At 37.6% G+C, this 19,343-nt stretch overlaps 1 protein-coding gene across 7 annotated transcripts in view; it reads left to right on the top strand.

Annotated features, from left to right (window-relative positions):
• Rbpj (recombination signal binding protein for immunoglobulin kappa J region) overlaps nt 1-19,343 on the top strand; it is a 189,848-nt gene that overhangs the window by 147,345 nt on the left and 23,160 nt on the right. For 4 of the 7 annotated variants that reach the window (XM_090343738.1, XM_090343736.1, XM_090343737.1 and 1 more), the window contains one exon: nt 5,114-5,152. In XM_090343738.1, the coding sequence (XP_090199864.1) occupies nt 5,114-5,152 (39 nt within the window). Of the gene's footprint in view, nt 1-2,069; nt 2,121-5,113; nt 5,153-10,362; nt 10,461-19,343 lie in introns of those variants that run through there. The other 3 variants (XM_090343741.1, XM_090343742.1, XM_090343740.1) reach the window with 2 other exon arrangements.

Raw genomic sequence — 19,343 nt, 5'->3', positions numbered from 1 at the left:
GACATGAAGGCAGACTGTTAATGACTTAAATACCCTCTTGAAGAAAGCCATTCTTTAATCTCTGAATTATAGTTAAAATTGCTTCTTAGTGTTTTTTGGCTTTATTATCACAGATACACATTTGTTCACTAGCAGCATGATGAGATAACAAAGAGAATAGTTTTTAATTTATAATAAATGTATTGTTTGGGGTTTTAACATGCAAGCAAAATGTCATTTTCCGAATTGATATGGTGATATTACATGAAATATTTTGGAAGTCTGTTTCATGTTTTGAATTTATTATTCTTATAATTTTATTTTACTTTTTGAGTGTTTTCTCTTTAACTCACATAAGGTATACTTTCTTCTTATACATGTTTTTAAAAATGAATATTGCCACTCCCCCCCCGCCCCCCCCCCCCCGGCCTAGGGACAGGCTAGTTGGAAATAACTTAATTCAAAGGGGTCATGCCTATAATCCTAGCTATTCAGGTATTCAGGAGGCTGAGATCTGAGGATCTGATTTGAAGCCAGCCCAGGCAGAATTGTCTATGAGACTCTTACCTCCAGTTAACCACCAAAAAGCTAGAAGTGGAGCTTTGACTCAAGTGGTAAAGTGCTAGCCTCAAGCAAAAAAGTTGAGGGACTGTACCCAGTCCCAGTAATAGCATGTGCCAGCACACATACACTTATAAACTTAAACCATAGTCTTTCCTTTGTGCATTTGGCATTGTTAGTTATCTCCATAAATACCCTAGTGCATCTGCTGTTTATAAGGAAAATATGACAGACCTACTAATGAATTTAAATATAAATGCCTCTTCGCTCACATAGGGGTTATCTGTGGTAAACCCATCATCCTAAATTGAGCGACTTCTGCCGCAAACTTCTGCCTTTTTCAGTTTATATGGTACTGAGGATTCAAACCCAGGACTTCATGCATGCTAGGCAAGCATTCTACTACTAAGCTACATTCCCAGCTCTGTCAGCACATTTTATACATCTAACTTGTTGAATATCATAGCTTCACTTCACGAGTACACTGTAAAGTCTTGGTTGATTAGTCTTATGATTGCATAAGCTAACTAGGAGCTGTGGTTTGTAGACTGCCCAGGATCTCAAGAGAGTATTGTAGCATATTGCTATCCAGAAAAAAGAAGAATGAACCATCATAAAGTTGAAAAAAAAACCAAATTGGACTGTTGTAAGCTAGAAACTGCCTATATATTAAACTTTATAGCAGTATCATAGCTGCTTAAAAAATTGGCCAATCAAGCTGGGCACTGGTAGCTCACACTTGTAATCTTAGCTGATTAGGAGTCTGAGATCTGAGGGTCACAGTTTTAAGCCAGCCCCAGCAGGAAAGCCAGGAGACTCATTTCTAATTAACCACCCCAAAAAGCCAGAAATGGAGCTGAGCTCAAGTGGTGGAGTACTTGAGTACAGAATTCTCAGGGGCAGTGACTAGGTCCTGAGTACAAGCCCCAGATCTGGTAATGAGCAAACAAACAAACAAAAAAACAGTTGAATTCAGTGGAAACAAGGAATTGAAAAAAAAAAAAAACTTGATTAGAGTAAGTCTTTGCACATTCATAATCCTTTTCAATTAAAAATGTGCTTCAGAATTGTGATTTATGACTATAAACATTAAAATCAGGAGATTGTCACGGTCCTTACTACAATTTTAAGTCTTGTGGGTAGTCGGGTCAGAAAGGTATTGCCAAATTTATGATGCTTAGTTGTGCTTATACACATGCCTGTGTGTATATCATGTAACAGTTGAGGTGTGGCTCCTGTAACCTGTTTTTAGATTTCCTGAATTATGCTCTTATACCTTTAGAAAATGAGTTTCACTTGCTACTAGTCAGAAATATTTACTTTTTACCTTTACAAACCTTAATGAGGAGTTGAGCAATGAATTGGGAAAATTTAGAAAAGGTTTCTTTCTATACTTATTTTGATGACCTCCTGTACCAACCCAAATTTATGCTATGTCATAGAAAGTTTTAGTGTACTTTTTTATTAAAGAATTTATTAACATTGATTTTTACATCATATAGTGTACTTTTTTTTTCCTAGCATGAAAGTTAATGTTCTGACATCCAGTTTACATTAGAGTGCCCAGAACAGAACTTGAGGTAAAATTCTATTTGTAAAATTCAACTTGGTTATGTGGAAAATCATAGACATGAAACTCCGAGTTACATTTCAAACCTTGTTTCCCAATATGTGTGAGCTTGGGCAGGGTAGTTGCTAAGCAGGTTTCTTCTTTTTTTTTTTTTTCTATATGTGGTACCAAGGAATCGAACCCGGGTCTTCATGCATGCTAGGCAAGCACTTTAACCACTAGGCCAAACTCCCGGCCCCTCTTCTTTGATTAGGGAATAATAACACATCATAAGTAACTACAACTTAACAGCCACGTAAATGTGAGTGGAATGATGAAAGTTAAACAAAAGGAACTAGAATCTGGCAGACAAATACATTTACACGTTCAGGTGAAATAGGCAGAGGAAGCCAGTTTTAAAATAAGCAATAGAAATATTCTGAATTCTTTTTCCTTTTTTTTTTGTCAGTTGTGAGGCTTGAACTCTGGGCACTGTCCCTGAGCTCTTCAGGTCAAGGCTGTGGCCCTACCTCTTGAGCTACAACGTCACTTCTGATTTTCTGTGGTTAATTGGAGATAAGAGTCTCACGGACTTTAGTACCCAGGCTGGCTTTGAACCTCTATCCGCAGATCTCAGCCTCCTGAATCGCTAGGATTACAGGCATGAGCCACTGCGCCTGGCTCATAAATTCTTGAGTGTTTACACAGCATGGAATAATTACTGAGTTTTACTTTAAAAAATATGTTGTAAAATATGGTTTGCCAAGAAAGGACCACAATTGGTCCTTATTTTCTGCCTTGTGATATGAATGAGAGAAAATTGTTAGATTGCTGGACTAGGATTGATTTAGGATTTAGGTGGGCAAGAAGACCAATTATGTCAGGGCTTAAATTTACCCTGATATTTGACTATTATAATAGCTGATTTAATGTGAAGTACATATCCTAGAATGCTGTAGCTGAAGACTAGAAATCACCAGCTTCTGAACTTCTATGTTAGAAGAAAAAACCAGGAAAATACTTTTTTTTTAACCCTCCAATCCAAGCAAGCATTAAAAACTTTAGCATTTTGTATACATGTGTGTATACACACATGCATTTCTAAATTAAAGTAATATATCCATGGAAATGAAAAAGGTGCAATAGCGCTTATTTCCACAAAGTAAATATTCATAGATGATTATCACAGAAACTCTAGCTCCCTAGTGGCCCTTCTTAGTCACTTTTGTTATTGTTGTTATTGTTGTTGTTGTTGGTGGTGGTGGTGGTGGTGGTGGTGGTTATAGGGCTTGAATTCAGGTTGGATGCTGTCCATGAGCTTTTTTGTTCAAGGCTATCCATCTACAACTTTGAGCCATAGCTCCACTTTGAGTTTTCTAGTGGTTAATTAGGGCTAAACTTCTCACACACTTTCTTGAGGGCTGGCTTTGAAACATGATCATCAGATCTCAACCTCTTGAATAGCTAGAATTACAGATGTGAGCCATTGGTACCAGGCTCGTAGCAACTTCTTAAAGATAACCATGTTCTGTTGGACACCAAAGATTTTTGCCCATTTTTATTAATCATGTAACTTACTATTAAGCCTGCCCTCTTTTTAACTTTATCATCAGTAACAACCTAGAGTCAATAGCACATAGTTTAAACTGTTCTAGTGATCTAGCATTGTTACTCTTTCAAATGTACTGTTGTTAATGGAAAATTATGGGTTTTCATGTACTGTTTAATCAGAAGTAATTTTGATTACAAAACTTGGATTATTTGCTCACTTTTGTGTTCTTCATTTAAAGCTACTTTTCTATGTTTTAATGAAAGTATTAAAATATTCAGTAATAGATATTTATTGCTTATAAATATGAACTCATAGATACTGTCATCATTTGGCATTTAATTAATTGAACAAAATGAACCGACTAAGATCCTAAGATATTATCAAAGTTAATAATCTTGTGGAGCACCACAAATATGCTATAGAAATCATAATTCAAATAAGCTTTTACAGCCTATAAGTATTTATGAATAAACCACATAATCATCCTCCCCGTTCTTTCTAACTGTGCCATGCCTTCATATTTCAAAAGAGAGTCACACTTTTCCTATTTGAGGAAATAAGAGACTAGCACATGATCATAGGGTTTTGTTTGTTTTTGTTTTGTTTTGCATATACTCTGTCTCTAGTAACAGCAGTCCCTTTATTCAGTTCTTTTAGTTTAAGCCTTCATAACTAAAAAAGGTAATTACTAAGACTTATTGAGCCTTTTACTATGTTCCAGGCATTGTTCCATATGTTTTCTGTGTATTAATTTCCACATTTCATTCTCTTGACCACTGTGTCCTTTTTACTGAGAAGGAAACTAAAGGGGGAGGTATGTGACAGCTTTAGACTTACACAAATGAATGGGAAATTTTGAATTTGAATGAAGCTAGTTTCCATGCTATTATGATTCCAACCTGAATTGTGTTTTAATGCTTTTCTTCTTCCCTGCTTCCAGCCTGCATAAAGCTACAGTCTGTGCTAGCCCTGTTTACTTAGCATGTTTTTCCCTTAACAGGGCCTTACACTCACTGTGGGCATGTTATCAAAATCAGTTTCTCAGCTCAGTTTGCTACTTCATTTGTGACTTTGGTCTTTCATACCTCTAAGATGCTATAGACCTTGTAGAATTGTCTTAGAATGATAAAGTAGGGCATTGCCTACTGACACAGAACACTGAAAACTCTGTACTACTTCTTGGGCTGAGAGTTTTTTTCTCAGTGTTGCTGATGGTGAGAGACTAGTTGTGGTGGTGACCTGTTGTCTTCATTATCTCAGTGTGGCACGTGCTCATGTTAGGCCTGCTCACATGGTGTGTTGTGTTTAAAGCTTGCTATTTCTCTATGTAGGTAATTGCTAGAGGAATTCTTTTACTTGTTTTTATTACGGGTCAAGTCAAGCCCTAAGGGAGATTTTATAGTACTAACAGCTTACTGTAGAGGATATAATACAGCTTAAGTTTTTTTTTTTTCTATTTTTTTTTCCTCCAGGAAATTTGGTGAGCGCCCTCCACCCAAACGACTCACTAGGTAAGTGTTTATATTAGCCTTTTGTACAAACATTTCATCTTATGTGTAAATCCTGTCATTTCAGAAACATAGCCAAGCACAGTGGCTCATGCCTGTAATCCTAGCTACTCAGGAGGCAGAGATCTTAGGGTCACAGTTCAAAGCCATCCCAGGCACTAAAGACCCTGAAACTCGTATCTTCAGTTCACTACTAGAAAAATTGGAAGTGCGGCTGTGGCTGAAAGGGGTAGGGTGGTAGCCTTAAGCTGAAGAGCTGAGAGATAGCACCTAAGCCCAGGGATAGGGCGGTAGCCCTGAACTGAAGAGCTCAGGAATGGTGCCCAAGCCCAGAGTCCTACCCTCACGACTGACTGACAAAAAAAAAAAAAAAAAGGAAACTATATTAGATGCTTTTAGAAAAAATCACTCATAGCTGGGCACGGTGCTCATGCCTGTAATCTTAGCTACTCGGGAGGCTGAGATCTGAGGCTCATGGCTCAAAGCAAGCTGGGGCACTAAAGTCCTTGAGACTCTTATCTCCAATTAACCACTAGAAAACCGAAAGTGGTGCTGTGGCTCAAGGGATAGGACTGTAGCCTTGAGTTGAAGAGCTCAGGGACAGTCCCCAGGCTCAGAATTCAAGCCCCACAACCAACAACAACAACAAAAAGAGAAAGAGAGAGGGGGGAGAGAGGGAGGGAGAGAGAGAGAGAGAGAGAGAGAGAGAGAAGAAATCACTCATATACTGTTATATAGCTCATAAAATTAATAGTTTTTTTGGTTTTCTTTTTAAAATGTATTTTTTGTTTTCGATATTGGTTATTGAACTAGTGATGTTTTGCCACTGAGCTACATCTTAGCTCCATAAGTTTATTCTTGTCCTCACTTATCTTCACTTTCCCTTCTAAAAAATAAAAGATAGGAGGAATAAAAGGATATACTTCAAAAAGGGATAAAAAAAAAACCTTTCTGAAAATTAGTTTAAAGTATTTAGAGATTTAAAAAGGGTAGATTATAAAGAATGCTTCCTGTGAGTAGCCATGTTTAATCACAATTCCGATTTCAGGTAAGACACGAAAGTTGTATTGTTTTTTGGAAATATTCTTCCTAGGTTTAAATTTGACTTCATGATTTTTACACTGGTGGCCCCTGCATGTGAGCCATACCTCTAGCCCAGGTTTTTGCTGGTTATGTTTGAGATGAGGTCTTCCTACCTGGGGATTCCTGAGCCAAGATCAGCCTACTTTATATATGGGTGTGTGTGTGTGTGTGTGTGTGTGTGTGTGTGTGTGTGTGTGTGTGTGTGTGTGTGTGTGTGTGTGTGTGTGTGTGTGTGTGTGTGTGATTTCTGGGATCACAAACAGTCACTATCATGTCCAGCTTCCCTCCATAGAAATAGTCTCAGGTTTTTGGTTCATGGATAGAAATTCATGATGTCCTAGGATTGAGAATTGCAGCCCTCCCAATCTCAGTAAGCTTCCTAGTACCTTAGCATAATGGGTACTTGATATTACATCTAGGTGTGGTTTAGAAGAGGTTTTGTGAACTTTCCTACCTAGTCTGGCCTCAAATGATGATCCTTCCATTCTCAGTCTCCCAAGTAAGCATGAGCCACTGGTACCCTGCTCTGAACAGAATTTTAGTGAACACTACTTTGACCTATATTAAAGTAAATGTAAGATCTGTTTTCAATAAGAATATACATATTAGACTGGTGCTGGTGGCTCATGCATGCCTGTCATCCTAGCTACTCCGGCAGCTGAGATCTAAGGTTTGCAGTTCAAAGCCAGCCTCTGAGACTCTTTAGCTCCAATTAACAAAATACCAAAAGTGGAGCTGTGGCTCAAGTGATAAAGCACTAGCCTTTAATACAAGCTCCAGGACAGCACTTAGGTCCTAAATTTAAGCTCTAAGACTGGTACACACATATGCACACAAAATCAAAGAATATAAACATTAAAATGTGTTCTAATTATATGTAACTTTTACAGGATATATTTTGGTTATAGGCGTTAAACTTTAAAGTATTAATCTTAAACAATGATATAAAGATTTCTGTTAGACATTTTAAAAAAATTCAATTCCACTGGAGTAGAGAGTTCTGCATTGTCAGTAGCTTTTTGTTTATTTGTTTTTGTGCCAGTAATGAGGCTTCAACTCAACGGCCCTTTGCTCTCATTCATTTTTTTTTTTTTTCTCACAACTGGTGCTTAACCATATGAGCACACTTCCCATTTGGGCTTTTTGCCAGTTAATTGGAGATAGGGGCCTTTTGATTTGATTTGTCTCCAGGTTTTATTCTAATGGAGGTCCTCAAGTCTCAGTCTCCTGAATAGTTACAATTACAGGTGTATAGGCATAACCTACCAACACTCAGCTAATAGGCTTTGTTTATTTGCTTCTAATCTCTCAAGAAAACCATTTGTATAGAGATGTGTATGTTAGTCTATTTAATTTCAATTGTACTCTTAACCCCAAACATATATTTAACCTTTTTTTTTTTTTTTTGGTCATGAGACTTGAGCTCTGGGCCTGGGCGATATCCCTGGGCTCTTTAGTCAAGGCTATAGCCCTACCTCTTAAGCAAGAGCGCCACTTCCAGTTTTCTAGTGGTTAATTGGAGATAAAAGTCTTATAGACTTTTGTGCTGGGGATGGCTTTGAACCTAGATCCTCAGATCTCAGCCTCCAGAGTAATTAAGATTACAGATGTGCGCCCGGCCATATGTTTGATCTTTTGTCTTGATTGTTTTTATGAGTTTTCATTTTCTTCACACCATTCCTGTCTTAATGCTTCACATTTACAGCTATTTGTTTTTTTCTAAATTACTAATATAAAAAGAGCAGTTGTATTCCTGGAGTGATAGAGACCTGATAGAATAACATAGGAGGCAGTTTGAAGGATCCCCTACTAGGCAAAATGATGTCTAGATTAAAACTTGAGGAATCCGGTGACATTTTAGAAGTCAGTATATATGTAGGTTGAACATGCCTAATAAAAGAATTTGAAATGCTTCAAAAATGTAAACTTTTGTTTCATAATACTCATAAAGTTTCAGATTTTGGAATTTCTCAAAATTAGCATGTCTAAGCCTTAAAAGTCTGTATGAATATTCTGAAATCCACAATATACCCAAACTTAGAGTACTTCTGTTCCCAGGCATTTCAGAAAAGCGATATTTGACAATTGTCTCTGTATAGATACCTTACCTTAGAGAAGAATGCCACCTCATGACTATAGAAGGAGTATGGAATGATGAAATCACTATTTGGCAATTACTTCAGCAAAATACACTACTGGTTATTTAAACTACTGCGCTGAAATTTGATGGAACAAAAATACTTATGTACTCTTAAAACTAATCTTCACAAAGCATGAAAGAATTGTCATGAGATTATTCACAAATCTGGCAGATAACACCTTAGTAAAGTTAAGTTTTTAACTTAACTTTGTGATGTAAAGGAAATATCAGAGAGATAAAAATGATATTTTTTCTTTAAAATATCAAGATCCTGAGCAATTATTCTAGATTAAAGTGATGCTCTAGACCAAAGATACATAGTTATATATAAGTCAATCCTAAACCAAGAAAAACATTTTTCTTTTGAAGTAAGCTACAGTTGACAAACTGAGATAAATCAAACAGTGACTTGTTAGTTTTGTTAGTGGGCTTGTCAGCTCTGATGTCTTGTATTTCCAAGTCCATAGATTATTTGTAAGCTAATGCCATGTCTGTTTTCCTGCACATGCTTTTTTTGGCTTGTTTTAACAAGAAACAATGGTTGTCATGTTTTGATATAAGGGTGGAAGTCTTTCCATACATCTCTCCTCCCAAGAAAGGATAATAGTCAAACTGTTGTTAGAATTCGAATAAAATCTGGGAAGTAGATCTTCTATTAGTATTATGAGTATTATGATTATGTAGAACAGTGTCACACTCCTAGTGCTGAAGACTGACATCCTTAGCCTTAAGAATGCCCTCTTTAGAAGGGAATAAAAACAGAAGTGTTTTTTGACACAGTAGTATAGTCGCCAAAGTGCTTGCTCTATTTTTATTTATTTTGTTATTTATTATCTTTAATCATTAGGGTTTTTTTTTTTTGAAACATTTTCAGATGAGTCATGTCTGAAATTGTCTGAAATCCCACCTTCTAGGAAGGTGGAGATCAGAAAGATCGTTGTGCAATGCCTGCTGTGTAGGAGTCATAAGTAGGAGAATCTCAGCTGCAGGTTAGCCCTGGGAAGAAATCCTGAGGCAGTATTTAAAAAATAAGGAAAGTATTTGTGGCTCATGCATGTAATCCTACTTAGGAGGTTGCAATCTGAGGATCACAGTTTTTCTTTTTTTTTTTTCTTTTAACCAGTCCTAGGCTTGGGGTCAGGGCCTGAGCACTGTCCCTGGGTTTTCTCAAGGCTAGAGGCCTGCTACTTGAGCCACAGCACCCCTTCTGGCTTTTTTCTATGTATGCAGTACAGAGGACTCAAACCTGGGTCTTTGTGCATGCTAGGCAAGCACTCTAGCACTAGGCCAAACTCCCAGCCTGAGGATCATAGTTTGAAGCAAGCTGGTGCAGAAAAGTCCATGCGACTCTTATCTCCAGTTAACTACCAGAAAGCCGGAAGTGGCTCTTTGGCTCAAAGTGGTAGAGTGTTAGTCCTGAGCAGAAAAGCTCAAGGACCGTGCTCAGGCCTTTAGTTCAAGCCCCGCGACCAAAAAAAGCCCCCCAAAAACCAACAACAAAGAAAGGAAAACAAAAAAGAGCTGGAGTACAGTGTTTATGTGGTGTTGTGTCTGCCTAACAAGCATCAGGTGAGGTTCTGAGTTCATATTCCAGTTTTGCATTAAAAAAGAAGATAAAGTTTGCTTCTTTTTTTAAATTTTTTGGTTCTGGGTAAATCTATTCCATGTTTATCTATTTCTTATTAATTGTTTTTATATATTAAGTAAATTCTAAGAAGTAGAATTTATTTTATATCAGTAGCACTTTGTTGGGCTGACATCTTAATGCTGAAATATATTTCACAAATAACTTACTAGCTTTACTGACTTCCTTTTCTTTCCATGAATACATGCAGTCATTTAAGTAGGTCCCATCTATTTTATTATCATTTTCCATCATTTGCCCTTAAAGCAATTTTCCCTGTTTGGAGAATTTTAGTAGCTTTTAGGACTACCACTTCTGGCCAAGATGAAGTAACAGGACCTGGAATTACTCTCCTGCCTTAAACAGCTAAAATCATGGACAAAATATATGCAACAACGGTTTTCAAGATATTGAGCATCAGGCAAGGAAGGCCAGTGATTCCCAACAAACAGGAGATGAACGAGGTGAGCCCTGTGATTGCCCTAGCTCCTTGCCTACTGAAGTCTGCAGGCCAGGAAGTAGGTAGAGGAGTCCATCTAAAGCTGGGAATGCAGAGAGGCTAAGAACTTTTATGGGTTTGCTGGGCAGGCCCAGAAAGGATTGAAGAACTGTGCAGTTCCAGATATCTGCATAGTGTTCTCGTGGGAGTCTTCAACTGAAGTATTGTTCAGCACATATATGGAAGCAACTACTATACTATTTAGATAGTAAGTTTCTTGAAGAATTAGAGGAAGCCAGGCTGGGCGCTGGTGGTTCATGTCTGTAATCCTAGCTACTTGATGCTAAGATCTGAGGATTGCAGTTCAAAGCCAGCCTGGACTGCAAAGCCCATGAGACTCTTATCTCCAATTAACCACCAGAAAACCAGAAGTGGCACTGTGGCTCAAAAGTGATAAAATGCTAGCCTTGAGTAAAAAAAACTCAGGGACAGTGCCCAGACCCCAAGTTCAAGTGTCAAGACCTACCCCCACCAAAAAAAAAAAAAATAGTGGAAACAATCCTTAAAACTCTACTTTGGGCTGTGAATTATGCCTGTTTGCAATGACCAGATAAAAATCTCGTAATTCACAGGGCAACAGTTAAAGCCTTGAGAAGGGCTATTCTTCAATGTAAAAAGTAAGGCTGTATGAAATTATATTCTGGTTTCACCCAATAAACATTAAGCAAGATCGGGGCCGGGAGTTTGGCTTAGTGGTAGAGTGCTTGCCTAGCATGCACGAATACCCGGGTTCAATTCCTTGGTACCACATACATAGAAAAAAGCTGGAAGTGGTGCTGAGGCTCAAGTGGTAGAGCTCTAGCCTTGAGAAAGTCTAAGGACAGTGCTCAGGCCCTAAGCCCAAGCCCAAGACTGGCAAAAAAAAAAAAAAAAAGAAAAACATTAAGGAAGATCAAAAGACTCAAACTCTTCCAAGTAACTATCAGAACAAAGCTCAAGGATGTAAGAATAAAAAACATGCACACGCAAAAATAAAAATACATCAGTCATACAAAAAAGCAGTGATCTATAATGAGACAAATCAATCAAAAGCAATCTAGAAAGACATAAAATAGTTCTTATACTTAATATGTTCAAAGAGCCAAGGTTCAGAGCTTGATGTAAGATCTGTCTAAAGAATAACAAATATTACAACTTCCTGCCAATACATTCAACATCTTCTGAAGAAATGGCAACTAGTAAGCTACCTAAAGCTTGCTCAAGACAAACTGGTGCCCATTCAAATGCCTTTGTGTTTACAGACCTTGCTTTTGTTATTTAAAAAACCTTCCAACAAAGAAATCAGCAGATGGCTCCATTATTGAATTGTGTCACATGTTTAAGAAAAATGGCATTTCTGTATATAACTCTTCCAGAAGGCGACAGAGAGGAGATATCTTAAAGTTTAGAAGAAAAAAAGTAAAAATATTTGTGATCTTGGATATTGAACTTTTTTTTAAAGATAAAATAATGCTAAAAACAGTTTGAAGCGAAGAAACTGATTAACTCCAGAAAACTCATGAAAACTTAAAAATGAAGAGTTTATGGCCAGATACAGAAGATGATTCACAAAAGGCAACAGTAATGAAACAACTCATTTTTAAAAATGGAAAATAAGTTTTGAACAGTAAGTCACCCACCAACCAATTATATACACATGGCAAATGACTACAATGCAAATTCAAGCTTCATTACCTGAGTGCCTTCAGACTACTGTAACAATATACTTGGCATATTGACTGGGTAGCTTGTTGACCATAAATTCATTTCTCATCATTCTAGAGCCTAGAAGTCTAAGGTAAAGGTGCCAACAGATATCTTACCTGTATAGTGTGAGCTGCTTCCCTGTTAATAAGTAAATGAGCATCTTCTTAGAAGGAAGAAGCTGTTAATGAATCCCATTTATGAGGACTCCACCTCATGACCTCATACTTCCCAACCTCTCCCCCCAGAGCAGGGTGTTTCAGATTGGATTTCAACATAAGAATTTTTCAGGGATATGTTCTGTCTGTAGCAGCAAGCTACCACTAAAATATACCTGTTAAAATGTCTGAAATGTAAAGAATTGATCATGTGTGGAATAACTGTTACTTTACCCTGACAGTGGGTATGTGAGATGATAGAATAATTTTGGAAAGAAATCTGACACCCTCTTTTAAAAAACTGCCAGATGTTGGAGTCTCATGCTTGTTAATCTGAGGATTGCTATTTCAAGCCAACCCAGGCAGGAAAATCCTCCAGACTCTTAACCTCCAATAAACTACTTAGAAAAAGCCAGAAGTGGTGCTGTGGTTCAAATGGTAGAGCATTAGCCTTGAGCACAGAGAAGTTCAGGGATATTGCTCAGATCCTGTGTTCAACATTCCTTGACTATAGCCTTTATACTGTAATTTAGTCAAGAAATATCCAGCAACATGCAAGTTGATCCTCATTCCAGGATCATTCCAGGAAACCATTGATCTGCTTTCTGTCATTACAGATTTTCAGATTTCAGATACCTTTTTGTAGAATCTTATAATCATACAGTAAAAATTCACTTACTGCTTTTTTAGAAAATGAAGTTTGGCTGTCATTAATGTTATATATATATATTTTTTTGTAATTGCTAAATAGAAATTCATTATTGCTGGATATTTGGGTTATATGCATGACTAATAAAATTAAAGCTAATCAAATATTTGTGTTTTAGTCTTTGTATTATTTTCTTGACTAAATAAAAAGTAAGGAAACAGGTTCAAAAGGTTTAATTCAGAGAGAGTTTTTCTTTTTTAATATCCTGTGCAACATTTTATACTTTATAAAACAATTTTGAAAAATAATCTTATTTAGAAGCCCCTAATTCTATCTACACAATTTGAAGTTTTATTTAAGGTACTATAGTTAGGACATATATTGTTCAGAGCATCTAAATGTGTCACACAGGTCAGGTGTAAGTGACAAATAAGCAAAATAGGATAACCAGTACTTTGATTGTTTATACAATAGAAACCATTGCTTTCTGTTTGTTGAGGCTTCTTTTGCTAATTAGATAGAGCATGGTGTCATTGTGAAGAAGTTAATTACAATTCATTTAGACATTAGACTCCAGAATACTGAGTATGCCACCTTGGGGTGACCCCCTCATGGGAAGTCTTGAGTTCTGAAGGTAGGACTCTATGTACCTAGAGAGAGGATACCAGTATACACCAAGTACCTTTTTCCTGTTTGCAATAACCAGAGGGTGAGACCAGAATATTTAAGATTCTTATCTTGTAGGCATTATGCAAAGCTTTTTGTTGTCAAACTCAGGCCCTAGACTCTGTTCTTGAGCTTTTTTGTTTAAGGATAGTGCTCTACCACTTTGATCTACAACTCCACTTCCAATTTTCTAGTGGTTAATTGGAGATAAGAGTCTCACAGGTTTCCTGCCTGTGCTGGCTTGGAACTGCAATCTTCAGATCTCAGGTTCCTGAGTAACTAGGATTATAGGCATGAACCACCAGCATTCAGCTGGCATGTAGTCTTTTCCCTTTTGTACTCCAGACTATGTATTACTTATAACATTTATTACTTACATTTTGGAGGATTTTAGTAACAGGGAATTTCCTATATAAGGGTTATAGTTGTTTTTGTTTGTTTAAGTTAACTATAATTGCAAGACCAATTTTGTGTTTTCTTGCTATCTAGCATTCTTTTCTATCTTTTTTTCTTTTGCCAGTCCTAGGACTTGAACTCTGGGCCTTGGGCACTGCCCTTGGATACTTTTTGCTGAAGGCTAGAGCTCTACCACTTGAGCCACAGCTCCACTTCTGGCTTTTTCTAAGTATGTGGTACCAAGGAATCAAACCCAGGGCTTCCTGAATGCTAGGCGAGTACTCTACCACTAGGCTCCAATCCTGGCCTAGCACTTTTTTCTCTATCACTTGGACTAAACTTTCTACAAAGCCCTTCTCCTCTCGGTCTCATTGTTGCCTCTGTGTCTTTGTTCTTGTCTTTCTCTCTTATTCATACTTCTACACATTCCCATTTGTGTGTGTGTGTGTGTGTGTGTGTGTGTGTGTGTGTGTGTGTGTGTGTGTGTGTGTGTGTGTGTGTGTGTGTGTGTATTACTGACTCTGTCAGGCCTAATAAAATAATCAAGTTTTGAAGCTCTCTTTTGGCTGTTTTGGTGGTTGCCCCAGAGTAATAACACCATGTTCCAAAATTAGCCAGTCCCTGTGTGTGCAGACTTGGTTCAGGATGCCATGAAACTGAAGGAGGCAGACAGGTTGGGTTTGCAGAGTTTTAGTTTATTAGAGACTTAAAAGGCAGACATATGGTCCTTGGTGGCAGCAAGACCAGGTGTATACCCACAGTTTGGGTCAAAAAAACAAGGATTTATATAATGGTCATGAAAAAAATGACTTCATTGAAGCTAGAATGTACATGTTTTATGTCCAGTGTTAATATCAGATAGTCCTAGAGCCAGGGTCAAGTTATAAACCACCACCTACTGGTTTTGTCTATAGTAGGTCCAGAAGCCCTGCAGGTAAACTTGCTACTACTCACATCAAACTGAGTCCCTACACACTCTAATGTGAAGGTTAATAAGTTGTTTATTTTTTTAATAAGTTGTTTATTGAAAGAAGCTATTTGGAGCCTGTGCGGTGGCTTACACCTAAAATCCTAGCTACTCAGGAGGCTGAGATCTGAGGATCAAGGTTCAAAGCTAGATGGGGCACAAAAGGACCTGAGACTTCTATCTCCAATTAACCTCTAGAAAATGGGAAGCAGGGCCTGGCTCCAGGGTAGAGTGGTAGCCTTGAGCTGGAGAGCTCTGGGACAACTCTCAGGCCCAGGGGTAGGGCAGTAGCCTTGAGCTAAAGAGCTCAGGGACAGCACCCAGGCCACGTTCAAGTCCCATGACCCACCCTCCCCCCCAAAAAAGAAGCTATTTGGCAAATTCCTGTTAAAGACAATTGGTACTAATGGTTACTTTAAAACCTCAGTCTACTTTTTCACGTATTTGTATTCTATTATGACAAGATGGAAAATGACAGATGTGACCCTACATTCATCATAAATCCCTTGAGGTGATCTTATTTGTACATAGTTTCTTCTAGCACTAGAAAACTTAGCACAATGGCCAATGCCCAGTGCTTTCAGTACTACTTTTTTTTTTTTTTTTTTTTTTTTTTTGGTCGGTCGTGGGGCTTGAACTCTGGGTCTGGGCATTGTCCCTAAGTTCTTCAGCTCAAGGTTACCACCCTACCCCTTGAGCTGCAGTGCCACTTCTGGTTTTCTAGTGGTTAATTGGAGATAAGCTTCTCATGGACTTTAGTGCCCGGCCTGGCTTTGAACTGCAGTAATCAGTCCTCAGATCTCAGCCTTCTGAGTAACTATGATTATAGGCATGAACCACTTCGCCCAGCTTCAGTACTTCTTTAATGGGAAAATGGATAGGTGTGCAGCTGATGGTGCCTTCAGAACTTGGGCTTTGCAAGTCAGAAACAGAGTGTTCACTCCTTGGTCCTTTCAAGTGTGCTATCAAAGCCCTAGTGAAAATCTCCATTGCCCTTACTCCTGTATCCTGTGTAGTTATTAATAAAAGATTAAACTAATTTTCTTTATATATATAAATATACATACATACATACTTAACATTGTGTGGGGGGGATTTCATTGTTGCCTTCCCACATTTTATCAGTCTTACCTCCATCATTTTCCCTGCCCCCTCCCTCTTTCCAAAATAATTTCAACAAGTTTCATTGTTCTATTTTCATAGTTGCAAACAATCTGTTTCAGTAATATTCAACTTCTTCAACTTTTTGGTTAGCCTAACCCCATCCTGCCATGAAGTGCTCCTTCTAAGAAAATAATAGTAACATCTGAATTCTTCTGATACTTGTTACGTAATTCGTTCATGGTGGTAGCTAACTTTGTTTTTCTTTTTGCAGCTGACTTTATTTTATAGGGGAGAATATCAGTCTTAGTGACATAGTTAAGGTTCAGACCCTGTTTCATTGCAAAACAGTGCTCTTTATTACTACAAAATTTTAGTGTAATTTTGTCTTGAAGAGAGACAGACTGTTTGAATCCCAGCTCTTTGGTATCATCATAGGAAAATTACTTAACCTGTGTTTCATTTCTAAAATGTGTGTTGTCCTCCAACTTGTTGGCTTTAGTAATGCATTCTTAGACCAGTACTAGCACAGTGTTCAATTTTTGTTTTTTAATTATGATCATTAATAACTCCTTTATAGGAAGGATTTTGACTGTCATAAGTGTTTTAAAGATCTTTCCTTTAATGCATGACTATGTAGTCTATTTAAGAAGACAAGAAAAGTACAGGTGAAACCTCATAAACATAATTAATGGCTAAATGGAATGATAGAGATGATAAGTAAAAATCAAAATAATTTGAGAAATACGGTTTAAAGCGTTTTTGGATCAGAATTTCATTTTTATTATCATTCATATAATAACAAAACATCCAATTCTTAAAAAACAAGTCAATTTTTTTTCAAAATTTGAAATGTCTTGTGCATCCATAACATAAAGAAGCAAACTTTTTTCTTTTTACTAAAATAATGTTAGTGTATGAAATACTTCATCTGTACTAGTGCTTCAGCTTAGATTGTGCCAGTATTCATTTCACCTTTACATTCAGAGACAATCTCTTGCACTTTACAGGGATCGATGGAAGTTTCTCGATCCTTGAGTATGATGCTAGATTCTTGTGTAGGTCTCTGAAACTCAAAACTCAGATACTCACAGTAGAACATGTTGTGACTCGAATATGAAAGAGAAAGTATCAGAAGTCTTTTGCCTGTGTCACTAAGCTTGAATTAATCATAAATCAAGTTCAAAGAGTTAAAGCTTTTTTTTCAACTATATAGCAGCAGCCTTTTAGGTTTCATGCCAGACATTGTTAAGCATTTGGTTGGGTTATTACTGACTTTGCTCTGGCTTTGCTTTTGTGTTGTACTTCTATATAAACTAGAATCGCTGGTCAGTCATTCATTTAACAGCATCCTAAATTCCTTACTATCATTTCTGTCTTAACCTATTCCCACCTTGTAATGTTAGTGACGCCATTAATTTTGGATTCCAACATCATCTAGTCTGTTATTATACAAGAATAATGATAAACATATTATTATTATTATTATTTTATTATTTTGCCAGGCTTGGACACTTTTGCTCAAGGCCAGTGCTCTGCCACTTGAGCCACAGAGCCACTTCTGCCTTTTTCTTGGTATGTGATTCTGAGGAATTGAACTCAGGGCTTCATGCATGCTAGGCAAGCACTCTACCAGTAGGTCACACTCCTGGCCATGATAAACATTTTAAATGCCTGAGTGTTTATGTTTTCTTAACATTAGTCATAATGGCCTGGTGCTTTACAAGTAAATAGAGGCTTCCAGCCTTCAACTAACATTCCCAAAGCTTTTCTGAAACAGGTATCAGATTTTTGTTTTCTTGGTCCTGGGGCTTGAACTCTGTCCCCGAGCCTCTCTTTGCTCAATGCTAGTGCTCTATCACTTGAGCCACAGCACCACTTTTGATTTTCTGGTGGTTAAGAGTGGTGATAAGAGTCTCACAGATTGCCGGCTTTGTCATCTTTGTCATTATCCTGAGTAGCTATGATTTTAGGCCACCGACACCTGGTCTTTTATTTTCCCCCCTTTAAGCATAATACCCTGTCTTTCTTTCCCCCTCTTGCTTTAAGCATTAGGTCAGTTGTTCCCCTTAGTGACTGTGTCCTTAAAACACAACAAAACGTTGTTTATGGTGTTTGAACTCAGAGCCTGGGTGCTGTCCCTGCTCTCTTTGTGCTTAGGCTAGGATTATAGGTATGAGTCACCAGCACCTGGCATAGCTGTGTTCTTTTATAGCCTACTCAATACCAGTCACAGTCCTCCCTCCCTGCCTGCTTTCCTTCCCTCCCTTCCTCAAGAGTTCAGTGAAATTGGGCACTTGTTGCTCCCTCCATTCCCTGCCCCCCACCAGCCCACCCTGTCCCCCAAGAGTTTAGCGCAAGTCCAACCTTGTCTAGCAGAGTCATCTAAACCACATGCCAGCTCTATTACTAGTCTTCAGCTTCCATTCATAAACTTTTCCCTCTTACTGCATATTAGCTATGGTGACTTCATGTTTTTCCCCCGGCTTTGTCCGTTATCCCCTAGTGAAGCCCACATTTGCAGCCCAGACCTCTTCCTCACACTGTAAATGGGAGTTTGCTGGGACTTGTTGAAAACTCTTCAACTCACAGGTACCAAGGCTTGGCATTTGGCGACAGAAGAGATTAATACACATTTCTTTCTCCCCAAACAAAAGATACAAAGTTCTTCTATTTTTTTTGGTCTTTTCTATCTTTTGTTATCTTTTAGTTGACAACATTTTTACAAAATTGTCTTTTTTCTTTACTAAATAAAAAAGAATTATGTGTTGTTTTGAGTTCATTTAGTAAAGAAAAAGTAAAGGCCACTCAGAAGAATGAACAGCAGGATCCCCAAAAACCATTTGTCCCATATTTACGTGTTAGAAATCCCATCAAATTCTCCTTGCTTTCAAATGGACTGTGCAGATACTAAGACATATTGCTGTATAATGTAACAAGAAAGTTGAATGATGATGTATGCTCTGGTTTATAAAGGGGGTAGAATTTTTTATGTCTTAAGTATTTTCCCCCCACATTTGTAATAATCTAACAAGGAGTGATGTTTGAATTAGCTTAAACATTTATACTTAATATTTATGTTTACAGATGTTCAATTTTGAAAGGTTTCACAATTTGACCATTCTTCTTGCCAGCCTCATTTACTCATTGCAAGACCCTTGACCATACAGTCAAAGTGGTATTAATATTAACTTGGATTTTGAGGATTAAATGAAATACTTTATTTAA

This window comes from Megascapheus bottae, chromosome 13 (assembly GCF_031878675.1).
Source record: "Megascapheus bottae isolate mThoBot1 chromosome 13, mThoBot2.hap1, whole genome shotgun sequence".
NCBI lineage: Eukaryota > Metazoa > Chordata > Mammalia > Rodentia > Geomyidae > Megascapheus > Megascapheus bottae.
This window is presented reverse-complemented; position numbering and strand designations above follow the sequence as displayed.